Source organism: Oryzias latipes, chromosome 24 (assembly GCF_002234675.1).
Source record: "Oryzias latipes chromosome 24, ASM223467v1".
Lineage (NCBI taxonomy): Eukaryota > Metazoa > Chordata > Actinopteri > Beloniformes > Adrianichthyidae > Oryzias > Oryzias latipes.
The window spans coordinates 20,479,853-20,492,917 of NC_019882.2; the positions used below are offsets into that span (position 1 = coordinate 20,479,853).

At 40.3% G+C, this 13,065-nt stretch overlaps 1 protein-coding gene across 1 annotated transcript in view; it reads right to left on the reverse strand.

Annotated features, from left to right (window-relative positions):
- bach2 (BTB domain and CNC homolog 2) overlaps positions 1-13,065 on the reverse strand; it is an 88,549-nt gene that overhangs the window by 24,304 nt on the left and 51,180 nt on the right. Inside the window, exon 3 of the mRNA XM_011492052.3 lies at positions 7,794-8,048. Coding sequence (XP_011490354.1) covers positions 7,794-8,048 — 255 coding nt within the window. The remainder of the gene's footprint in view (positions 1-7,793; positions 8,049-13,065) is intronic.

Consider the following 13,065-nt stretch of genomic DNA (forward strand, 5'->3'; position numbering starts at 1 on the left):
CACACAAACACTTTTCCCTATATGTGCACAATATGCACACACACATCTTTGTAAAAGTTCGGATGTTGTTTGTTTTTGTGGGTGAAACGCAGAAACGCTGTAGAGGTTGACTCTATGATGATGTCATGAAATGGGCGGTACCCACACAGAGCAAAAGCAAAAGAACTGTAAAACACAATAGAAAAATAAATGATGCATTAGTACAATATATAAGGTAAAAATGAAAGGAGAACATGAAGAAAGTGTATTTGTCAGTGACAGCTAAAACTTACACGCTCCTGGTGCTGAGTTTAAGGTAAGGAAAGCTCCCTCCTGACAGTGGATTAAATCAGATAGTGTGCGTCTAATCCTTTGCTAGTGCAGCTTACAGCACAGGCCAGACACTGGGGAGGACATGACTCCATCTTTACATTGCTACAGACGCTGATACATGTTAGGAAATGAAGCAGAATTGATAGAGAATTCTGAGAATTTAGTTTAGTCCTAAAAGCTTGCAGACTAGTTCTTCAAAGAAATGTAAAACTGTAGGGATGAAGATGCTCCCGCTGCCCTGAACCTGAACCTTTGTCTTCAGGTTGGAGGCAAATATCAGCTTTGTCAGATATAGAAGAGGTTTCATGCTTGCTGAGACGTCCTGCTGGTTGGACAGGGGTGCCATCACTACTCCTACAGCAGCTCATAGCTCCTCTCAGTAAAGCATCATCTTGTATCAACCCACCCCCATCTTTGAGTCAAGCAAGCTCTGCTTGTTGTGAAGGTTTGGGCGACGATTTGGTTTAACCCTCTGAAGTCACATTCCAATCAAGCTTTGATCTATTGTCAATTTGTGTCTGATTTCGGCTCAAAACATGACTCAGCGACTCCTTGTTGACGTTGCAGCCTTGTTGGGACATGGTGGCCATCCACCAACCACCCACTAATCCATCCATCTGGACCATCCAGGGTTGCACGGCACTCAAGACTGTTTGAAAATGAATCTTCATTTTTGTCTGGGCCCACTGCAGCCGGTTCTGCTTGTGAGCGTTGTGTAGGGGTGGCTGAATAATAGGTTTAGGTATAACTGCAAGCTTCTGGAGGATCCTTCACCTTGACTCCAAAAACACCAACAGCTTCAAATATGTGCTTGCTGCTTTTTAATTTTATTTTATCAGCTGCTCTCTTAATCTAATGTGTTTGTCTGGCAGAAACCTTCCTTATGCTGTCTTTCTCTCTCCACCAACCAGTGTGTGCTCTGAATCAGCCACATCTCTCAATAGTACAATGACCACACCTACGTTTTTGGAAAATATCCGAAGGTTTTTATGCCTTGTCTAAGGCGTTTAACTGTTTCAGGCTTTTCAGCAGCAGAAATCCTTTTTCTTATCCCTATTACTTGAAAATGTTGGTCTGTTTAATAATGTGGAATATCCTTCTTTAGCTTTTTCTTTAATTGAACTCACCTGACAAACTAATTATCACAGGTGTCTGAGATTGATGTCAAAGATCCAAAGACCCCCGAGACACCAAAATTAAATTAAAAAGCAAACAATTTGATCTTTTTGACACTTACATTTAATTTGCATAACAATTTGTAAGTTACTGTCCTTCATTATGAGAAAAATGCTACAATAACTTTTTAAGAACACCAAAAACCCACCTTTTATACGAGTAAATTTGTAAACAAGAGAGAAAAGTTTGAAAATGTTTGTGTCAGCCTAAGAAACTATAATTAAAAAATAATAAGAAAGTGTGTACTGAGGGGTTCTACAGTCATAAACATCTTTAATCCTACTTCACGAATTTCATCTATCAGGTGTTATTTTTAGAACATAACCCCCCCATGATAAATGAAGGACAGCTGTAGGGGTCTGGTCTCAGTCAATTTCATAATTATGTGCAATACATAGCATGAGTCCACTCATATAACTGACATATGTCAAATCTTCAGTTGAAAAGTCTCTTGAAATGACTGGACCACAAAGATCTCATGTCTTCATTATTCAACAGGGTACCTACCACTGACTGTATATGAGAACTGGACTGAGTGAGTGTGACATCACTCAGAGAATATTAATTTTTTCATTTGGTTGGAATCATGTTTCATTTCATTCAGTGACCTTTTTTTTTTACAATAAAGACATATACACATCACCGTGTGATGTCTGTTTGTTAAGAAATCGTCAGCAAGCACTGATTGCTCTGAGACAACAGTTTTATGGCAACCACTGATGCCAATCAAAAGTAAGCTTGTTAGAAGGCCACACACCTACCACTTAAAAGCGTAGTCGGGTGAATGTGTCAATCCAATGTTTTGAACGTTCAATCTCATTGTAGAGTTACGCTAGCGGCACGTTTCCTAGATTTCGTGAAAAATTCCTTGGAATTTTTTTTTCATTTTCCTATGTTGTAAATTACGCGATTATTAAGAACATGTTAAAAATGTATCAGAGCAATGATTATTCTAACCAATAGAATGAGCCAGCAGGTACTTCCTGTCTGAAACGCCAGGGGGTTGCAATAACTCAGTCCAGTTCTCATATACAGTCAATCGGGCATGTCGCTGAAAGAGAAGATTTTGTCCATACGATGCAGCATAACTGCCTCTCTAGTCACATTAGCTAAAGATGATGTCACCCAGAGGCCCAAGCAACTCCAACAGAGGCTATGAAGGGGCTGATGCTGGGGAGGTGGTCTTTTGTCTCCCCCCCCCCCCCCCCCCCAGTGGCAACCTTGAGGAGTAGCAGTGCTCCAAAGCTGCAGCAGGAATACTTAAAAGCTTCCAGACAACTGACAGTCGGCCAAGTGCAGCTTAAGAACATGAATTGAAGATAAAGGTTGCAGCTCTGAGCTGACACAGAACCCCCCCCCCCCCCCCCCCCCCCCCTCCCCAGCACAGCGACAGAGCTCAGACCAGAGGCAGGGATGCGTCAGCAGACTCGAGTCAGTGACCGTAAAAAGATGGGTGACGGGGGATGTTAAGAAACTAGATGGAGCCGTGAGTAGAGAAACATTATGAGTCTTTGAGTGGATGCAGTCGCTGAGCAGCTAAACAGCCGGGAGGCTGGAGCCTGGATAGCAAATGAGAAGAAAAAACTAAAGATGAACAAAAAGACAAAAACTAGAAGAGACAACACACTAGTCTGAGTTGTATTTTGGATTCTATTATTTTGGATTATTTTGCTAAGCAACAGAAAAGAATCTGCACTAAGCCTGCAGATCCCACTGGTGCTGACATTTTTTCTTTTGTTTGCACAGAACAGAAGCCAGAGCTACCCAAGCACTTTTTCTGAAACCGTTTTTTCAGTCTATGAAAGATATCCTCCTTTTTTCCAAAAACACTTTTATAATTTTTTCTTCAGAAACTGTTGAATGTGAATATTTGTGGCCACATGTGTTGCTTTATTTTGAATGTCACACATCAGGACAGTTGAAGTGTGCCAAGATTTGGAATAAAAACAAAGCCCGATCGACCGCACTTATTCTTTGTTTGTAGTCAAACATGACACTGAAAGATGTAATGACCTTACAAGATAACTAAGGATGAACACACGGGGGTTGACCTGTACAGGGGCTGCAGGTTTTTCGGCTGTTCAGGTCCATGAAGGATCGTAGACAGGTGTGACTGTGTCTTAAAGGGAGCGCAGGTGTGTCTTGCAGTTCCCTTGTGGCTTAAGGGACGTCATCAAAATTCAATTGTCCTGTATGGTAAGTGTATCATGGGGTATTCAAAAGGATAATGTAAGTTTCACACACTTAGGACGTACAGGGGATGCTGTCTTACAGCGTCCCTACACCACATTCTAGTCGTTAGTAAGGCAGGGACTCTGGCTTCTAACTACCGGTAACCGTGCACAAAAGCTGCACACACACAGTGTGCAGGTGATACGCCTGTAGGACACACCTGGGTTGTCCACACAAACTACACTCTGTCTAACTTTTCTAACAGGCAGACTACAAGCATGAGGCGCACACTTATGACTTGATCAGCACTAACGGGCTCCAGTCAAGCACCTATGCCCCCATTAAGGACAACTCTGGGTTAAATAGAAAATACATTTAAGAGTCCAACAAATTTCTCTATGGTACAATTATTCTAGGCAATGAGGACAGTGTATGTTTTTTTTTCTCTTGTTAGGTGGGGCTTTTTCCATCATAATGAATGGGTGAAGGCTTCATTTTTTGCAAGCCATCTAGTGGTTAAACAGTGAAGTGCATGGGCTCTTCCTTTGGTTTCAAACCAGCCTCAAGGAGGAAGTGAAAGTGTTACCAACGTATGCTGTGCAATCCATGAAAATGGTTTGACAACTAATGTATAGAGTCTTCTGTGAGTAAGAAATGTAAATGTATTTGATACTTGGATATCAGTTGATTTCAAACCTCAGCAGAAGTGGCTGTTTGACACATGAAGGAGACAGCCATTCAAAGATGTTACTTTTCACACTCCGTCCCACACCTGAGACACACGGCAGCTCATGAATTATTCACGCTTGCAGCATCTGAATGCTGCAGAAACACCAACCAAGCACCCCCCCCCCACCCACCCCCGACCTTAACAGGAGCTACAACTGATATTGGATGATGACGCCGCCATGCTTTTTAATGAGACAACAAAGCTGTTGAGTTCCAACGTGAATGCAGGCCGGCCCCGATGAGGATCTCCACAGCACATGTGGGATGTGCCCCACTTTCTACCGCAGCACATATCTGCAGCATATGTGTTTGTGACATCAATATGTCAGGAGCCGTAATTACAGCCGTGTGACATGCATTTGCTGTGGCTCCTTTTGAAGCTGCAGCAGTTTAGGCTTCAAGAAAGCAGACGTAGAAAGCACAATCACACAAAAAACAAAAATGACAAAAAAAGTGTTTCCACTGAAGAACTTCTCCAGATGATCAGTGGCAGAGTGAGAGCGGATGTGAGCGCAGCTGAGAAGATCCAGAAGCCGTGTTAATCTCATCACTAAGTGATACGCTGCTGAATGTAGCGGCACCTGACAGGTGCTAATTGGTAACAACAGCATTAAAGGCTCAAGCTTTAACTTTGTCGCACCTTCTTTTGAATCCTGAATCAGCTCTGGACAAATCCAAACCTTCCTTCTACATCTGCTATTTTGATGGAAAGGAAATCACATTAAATGACTGAACTAAAAATAGAAAAAGCCTGAAGTTGTGGTTGCTCTTACACTTGGATACACTGAATGAACAGGGAGTGCTGGATTCAGGATTCAGTTCTGAGTTGTAGTTTGGATTTTATCACTTTCTTTCAGTCCTGACTGATGTATGGTGGCCCTGAAGTCCAAATCAAATCAACAAATTACACAACACAAACATCAATCAAAGATTACAAAGACAATTAAAAAAAGCAAAACAAATAATAATGAAACCTGAATGTATAAAAAAAACACTTCCAAAAACAAAAGTAATGTCTGGAAATTAAAATAAAAGGTTAAAAAATGTAACATAAAAAAGCAAAAAAGGTGTGAATTATGGGACGCCAATGGACGTCAGTGACAGGATGATGACATTGTTTCACCGTTTTGTGGTATGGAAATACTTTCTGATATTTCTTTAAGCAAAAGTTCTGTGATTTATCAATCAACTCCTTGCCGGAGTTTGAGAAAAACATCCTTCTGCTTTCCCTCTTCCAATCAATGACATCCCACAATATCTTCCTTTACTGGCTGCTTATTTTAAGTTTTTGTATTTGTGTTTTAGTTTCTGTAATTTTGTTGTAATAGTTTTGGCTTTTTAATTGTCGTTCTTGTCTTTAATCTGTTTTTGTGTGTAGTGATTTGTTGACGTGATTTGCACCTCAGGACCACAGTACTCACTACTTTGAGATGTAGAACAAAAACCTGAATAAAAATATGAACCAGCCTCCCTGCAGCAACAGTAAGAAGTAAAAAAAATAGTTTTCAAAACCAACTGAAAGATTAAACCCAAGGAGTCAAACAGAAACCAAAAACTAGTAGAAATAAAACAAAGTGACAGGATCAGGCAGAACAAAGTCTGACAACTATCTTAATCAAACACTGACATGAAAAAAAGCATGATTCGGTCCTGAATCTAGTTGGGGCATAAGGAGCTGCACAAATGAACAATGAAGTCAAACAGAAGCTGAGAAAAGGTCAAACAGTGGAGCAAACAAAAACCAGTAAGATTCAATCAGAGGTTCAACTTGTTCCCAGTCAAACCAAACAAAAAGAAAAGAGAAAATTCTCAAAGAAAACCCGTCGTTTCTGCATGTGGCTTAAACACAGAAGACAGATGTATAAAATTATGAGTCTTTTTGTGTCTAAATGATTTATATTTGTCATAAGAGTATTCTGACAACAAAAAGGACCGACAAAGCAGCCCAATTCAAAGAAAACCTTGTAAATTCCTTGCAAACTGCAGAAAACTAAAGACCACTTTAAGGACTGTGAGTTCTGAAAGGGAAGTTCCTGATTTATGGGACTGGACTTTCAGAGCAGTCTCTTATCTCAGGAGGAGCAGCTGCAAAACTGTCAGAGCAAAATGAAGCAGCTCGAGCTCAGATTCAAGAGGATTTTTGGAGTGCGGTCAGCGCCTCTTTTTCATCCAAAGAGTCCAAAGGGAGGAGAGGAAAAGAGTGTTTTTGCTGAACTGGACACAGAGGAAACGGCCAGCCAACAGTAAGTGAATGAAGACATGGGAGGTTTTCCAGTGTTTGGCCCTTTTCAACCAAAGCTACAGTTTACAGAAACATTTCTTTAGATTTTAGTCATAATTTTTTACGACACACCTACATAATGTCATAATTTGATCTATGTATATATATTTACAGGAAGAAACACATTTCCCATGAAAATGATTTAATTTAAATGTAAGAAAATAAAACTGTTGTTTCTTTTCCAAGCTTTCCTCTCATTTTTTTGAGACCATCAGATATTAAGGCTTGAAATAAACAAACAAACAAAGACCAACTTAGATTTAAAGAAAATTAGCCGAAAGTATTTTTTTGAGCTTATCTGTATAATATTATTGCACATGCTGCTGCTTCCTCCAGCTAATTCCAGAAGAACATTTACTGCGGGGTTAAGAAAAAATTCACAACAGCTGGCGGCGTGACCTCTGACCTTTCAGGTGACTCAAAATATAACCCGAAAACAAAGAAGGCAATTTTTGTGGCTGAAGGAAGAAGGGCGGGGAAAATAAAATGTCAGTACTATTTTTAGCAAAAAGTACTACACTTGAAGTTGATTTTATTAAGTATACTTGAGTATCATCAAGTATGCTACAGACTTTGTGTAGGTAGTGTAGGAAGTATACTAACTGAATACTTCTTCAGACTAAATTGTAACATTTTTAAGTTGACAATATATAGATAATTTACTAAAGTAAACTTGAAGTATACTGTGTCAGCTTTAAGATCGACTACGGTTTCACTTAAATAGACTACTTTTTGCTAAAGGGAACTAGCTGTCCTGTGAGTCTGGGGGGTAAGAAGAGTGAATCAAACAAATCCCACTCTCAGAATTCTGTTGATCCAACATGAAAACTTAGCGTTGCTAAGCTACATGCATATATTTGTCCGTGAACGGCATCATGCTCATGGTTAAGCCGTGGAAAGTCTTTCCCCTGGTATACAACAACATTGGGAAAAGGTATTTTTGTACTATTAGTTCATCAGACTGATATGAAATATTTGTGTAGTTGACTGCTAGGGAGGCTGTCACTTTCCAATTTTTTTTCTAAATTGTGGGAAAGATGGAAGGTCTCAGCTTCTCCTGCGATGGCTTGGGGGGAGTTTTAGAGTTATATCAAGCTTGTGGGGGTGTGTCTGACAGGCCTACCTCTTCAGGAAGGCTAACGACCAAACCATTTTCCGCCTGGCCCACCAGCGCCTGGAGGAAGTACTCGCTGCAGGCAGCCAGCACGGCCCGGTGCCCTCGGAACTCCTTGCCCTCCACCACTACGGTCACATCGCACAGGATATCCTGCTTCCGCTGGTCGTTGAGGCAAAGGAGGATATTGGTACAATGAACCGTCGACTCATACACGTACATGGGGGCTTCAGGCTTCTCATCCACGGACATACCGCTCACACCCTAGAAATAGAAACATAACAGAGGAGAGGAGGGGGGTCAGCTTTCAACCGAGCCAAGCGAGCGCATACCGCGGGGCTGACATCAGCGCCATGATTCAACACATACAAGCCTGCTGCTCCACAGGCTTACTCACTCTAAAAGCCAGAGAAGGGCTGAGTTTTTGGAGACAAAATTACAAACATGTTCCCCACGTGTTCAGTAAAGCAGTTTTTTTGCAAACCAACTGCGTATTCGACCTCACACAGTCGTATTTTTACACAGTATGATGGAAAAAAATACAAGACATAAAGTGGTTCATAAACTGTAGATGACTTAAGTAAATATATTAGACTCTTCCTGCAAAATAACATTGACTAGTGACCACAGAGATTTTTCTTTGCTGTCACAACATTACAGTATAAAATTCACACAACCACAAAAATCCCATCAAGCAAAGACAGGCAGCTTTCGGGGGCAACAAACCCAAATCCAGAGGGATTCAGCCAAACGACCCTTACTCAGGTAAAACGAGGATCTGTTACATATGACCAGAAGAGGGCACTGTGGGCAAACACGTCTTAAAAAACCCGTTGTTAGCTACATTAGCCTACAGGTTGAGAGTGCTGCAGAGACAATCTGAACTTTGAGGTTTTATCGATGTCGTAATTTAGGTTTCGAGTTAAACTTTAGGTTCCACAAACTTGATCTGTCTGAAGGAATTTGTGAATTCTGCTGCTGCGGCGCATCAAAGCCTACTGGAACCTAATAATAATAATAATAATAATAATAATTAATAATAACAATTGAAACTTTACTTATCCCACAATGGGGAAATTCTTCTCCGCATGTTGGCCCATCCCCTGGGTGGGGGCTGGCTGGTTGTTGGACAACCTGCTCTACCGACTGAGCTAAACTGCCCCCCCCCCAAGAGTGCCCACCCCCCGCAGAGAAACCTTTTGTTACACTGACAACCAGATGTAATTAGCTACAGGTTTTTCCTGTAAATTCTCAAGCGTCCAACATCAGAGGCTGTTGTGGATCTGCGGCGCAGCACGAGTACGTCACTCTCTGGAGGTTTGCACCTGCAGGATGTCGTCTGACTACTCAGGTACAGGCCAATTCCTCACTCCTGGACCTGGTTTTGATACTGATCCCAATCATATGAGTTGTTTTTTCCTGAGCTGAAGAACACTGAACACGACGGGACTCCTCGCCTCATTCTGACCTGCTGCTGCAAATTACATTTTCCCAGGAAAGTCCCTGTCACAGTTTTCCTTTATTTTTCTTGGAGCAAGTTATCAGACGATCCTAAAGGTCAAATATGATTACACTGAGAAATGTCCTCATTCTATGGAAATGCTTCTAATTAAAGTACCTATACTATAATGGTAATAATGCTAGCACACAGTAGAGTGGCTGCAAAAACTGACACTGAAAATATGAATTTGGTTTTGATTTGGTTCAAATAAAAGGAAAAAGCAAAAGTTCTACATTAACTGTGAGTAGAATGTAGGAACATTACTGCCTTTCATTCCCAGAATTCCCAGCGGATCAGAATGTTAAAGCGGCATGAGGCTGCACAATTAGAGTTCATTGTAGCTTTGGCAACACTCACATTATGTTTGTTTCATTTTATTCCGGTTGTTGCCTCACGGTCAAGTTTTCACCATTTGGCCAGGAAATGACCTGCTGAGGAACACGAGGTAAAAACCCTTCGCATGGTTCTCAAATAAGCTTCTGCACTCTTATGTGAAATATGTGACATAAACAGTTCTCCAGGCTATTTCGGTGTCCCACATCTTTTTTTTTTTTTTACTGATAATCCTCAGTGAGTGGACTGCTGGGAGGGTGGGGGCTTCATGTGACCCTGCATCCACTGCTCCTGCGTGGGAGCTGCCGTGGAGCACCAGTCCAGACTATGGTTCTAGCTGGTCCAGCTGCTGCAGACTTCTTCCCACCGAGCTTTTCTCAGTTGGTTTCCCAGGATAATGACCTGCCTTCCAAGAATAATGTTTCCAGATGCGTGGCTCAGAGCACATTAAACATGCTATTTCTCCACTGGAATGCACAACGCACTGAAACTTGCTTGAGCACAGAAGATGACACAAACGCACTTTTAACACACACGTCCTGACACACCACAACAGCAGCAGGTTGTGGCTGAAAGCTGGTTCAAATTGCTGATGGATGCAGCTCCTTCAGCTTCACCGACACTTTTTATGATGAGTTACATACATTCGTGCGCAATTCACTGGATGAACTTGACCATGCAAAAAATCTGTGTCTTCAACTCTGATCCTGACTACAAAACCAAGTCAAACCTGGGAAGACCAGCTCAAGCCTGGAGTCTTCAGGTCTTAGACGGATGAGACCATTTTTCAAGGCTCTGGTCACAAATCCAGTTCACCAGGTCAAATGAAGTGAGTTTGTTTCCTCAGGTGTTCTGCGTTTCTAGGCAGGTGTGAAAGTTCAGCTGAACTTGGGTGCGGATCAAATCCCAGGGGGCATCGTCTTATGCTACATTCACACTAGGCTTGGAAATGTGTATTTGTCTATATGACCCCTTGTATACACATGCTTCGGGTTTTCGCGTTCAAAACTCTCGTGTTCACACTACTCAAATCCATTTCCAGGGTTTAAGTACATAACGTGCTGCAATTGATCAAAAAATCATAGCCAGTTGAACTTTGACCGATCAAAGACTCGGGTTTAGTAGTGAGGTATGGGTAGCACTCTTTTCAAAACACTGAAGTACCAACAACTTGCATCTTTAAACTCTAAACTCCATCAAAGCATGGAAGAGAACCAAAGTGAGTATACAAGGAAAGCCCTGTGCGGTCTGAGTACAGTGTTCGTACACTGTATTGCTGTTCACCAGGCACATACACACACAGGGCCCTATGGGTACTTGAGCACCTGCCCTTTTGGCCTCGTATTAAAAAGACCATTCTTTTTTTTTTGTAAATAACATGCCGCTTCTGTCTTTGCGGCAGACGCCAGATGGTTCATATTTCAGAAAAATGCTCCATATAAGTCATTTTCCTTTTGCCAGACGTCTGAACACGGCACATTAATTCAACACAGAGCAGATCATGCAGGGACAGGAAGTTGGGTACTAAGTACAAAATAAAACACCGCAGGAATTTTCAAAATAAATGAACAGTTTTTTGTCGAGCTTCCTCACTACAGATCTAACACGACATTTATCTGTTTATTGTAATATTTATTATTAGATTTTCCTTCCATAAACTCAGTTTCACCATCTTTTTGTATGAAAATCTTTACAATCACGACAAAATCCTGTGTTAAGAGGATAAGTGGCAAAAATGAATTTAATGTAGAACCAGAGTCACATTGGAAACAGCTGTCAGGAACTGAAGATGTAGGAGCAAAAATGCAGGAAAATGGACTTTGTAGCAGAAACGTGTAGATTTAATATATAAACTTAGACAACACAAAGACTGCAGAGAAACAAAAACAGATGAACTACCAATGCAGAACTGAAAACCAGACACTTCTATACACTGAAGACAATGAACAGTAATGAAGACAACTGTAGATGATTGACATGAAGTGACTGATAGAGGACAGAACACGATCAAAACCATCACAGAACAACTGAACTAAACTGCAGAATCCTCACAGCAACAGCATGATAGCATTAAATATTATTAATAACTTCAGCATACTGGGAATAAAAGTTATAAGTTGTTTGTGTTTAAAATATTACAATCTGGATTAAACTTGATGTATGTTGATTATGCCTGCAGCACATTGTGCCAACATAAATACATTCAGTTTACCACTTATACATAAATCTCTGATAGCAATCAGATCTTTGTTTTTATTCTATAATATATATAATACTAGATCTGATTTCCTATGAAGGTTTGCACTTTGAGAGTTTGTCTGAGAAAAGTGTAACAAAAGTCTAAACAATTTAAGCTTACGATAATTTAAAAGGTGGAGATATTTTCCAAACACCTTCAGCGTTACAAAACTGCAGTTTAAACGGGCAAACAATCAGAACTGCTGTCAGATAATATCAAGATGACCTCTGGGAAAAAAAGCATCGTTCTTCATTCTGTTTTAGCTGATAAACTTAGCAGTAAAAAACATCAGAAATGAGTAAAACTGACATTTTGAAACAGAAAATACATATGATTTAATGCATCCAATTCAACAAGATAACCAACTTTTTGAAACACAAAAGAACATTTCTAAATGTGAAACCTTTAAAGATTTCTTTGTCCAATTTTTCTACCATCTGGAAACAATTTTCTTTATGTTGGTTTATTTGTCATTTGTGGAAAATCCCCTATGCTTTCAGCTGATAACAGTAAGAACCATGACATGTTGTCAAAAGCATCTTGTTGATCAGCATCTAAATTCTGACATTTTAAAATAATCACAACCTTAGATAAAGAGGAAGTTGTTCATTTGAACAGAATCTTCAAATAAGTGAAGCATTTTTGGGGCCAAATAATACAATTAGTCTTAGTCTGTGTATCAAGAAAGTATTAACTTGTGATAAAAAATATATATATATATATATATATATATATATATATATATATATATATATATATATATATATATATACACACACACACACACAGGCTTTGGCATTGGCTTGCAAATAAATCAGATTTCAAGACCAAAACGCCACGGATGTGCAGAACAATCACATCATGCTTGATGATCACATGACAGCAGCAGGTTATATTGACATTTCCAATGTAGGAAAACCAACAATGAAAGCTTTTGGTTTTATTTGCTCTTTTTGCAAACAGACATTGACTGTCGGTTTGTGTCACCAGTTTGGTGTGCGGAGGAAACAGAAGCAAACAAAGAAGCAAACATTAATCAGATGGTGAAAGATTTCTGTGGCCTTTTTAGTTTTCTACATAACGTGTAGAGACAACAACCTTTCTGGTGTGCAACAAATGATCCTGAAAACTGAAGAGTAGTGGCATGGAGACAGAAGGAGCTCAAACTCTTCAGGTATTTAAAAACACACTTTAAATAAAAATGTAAG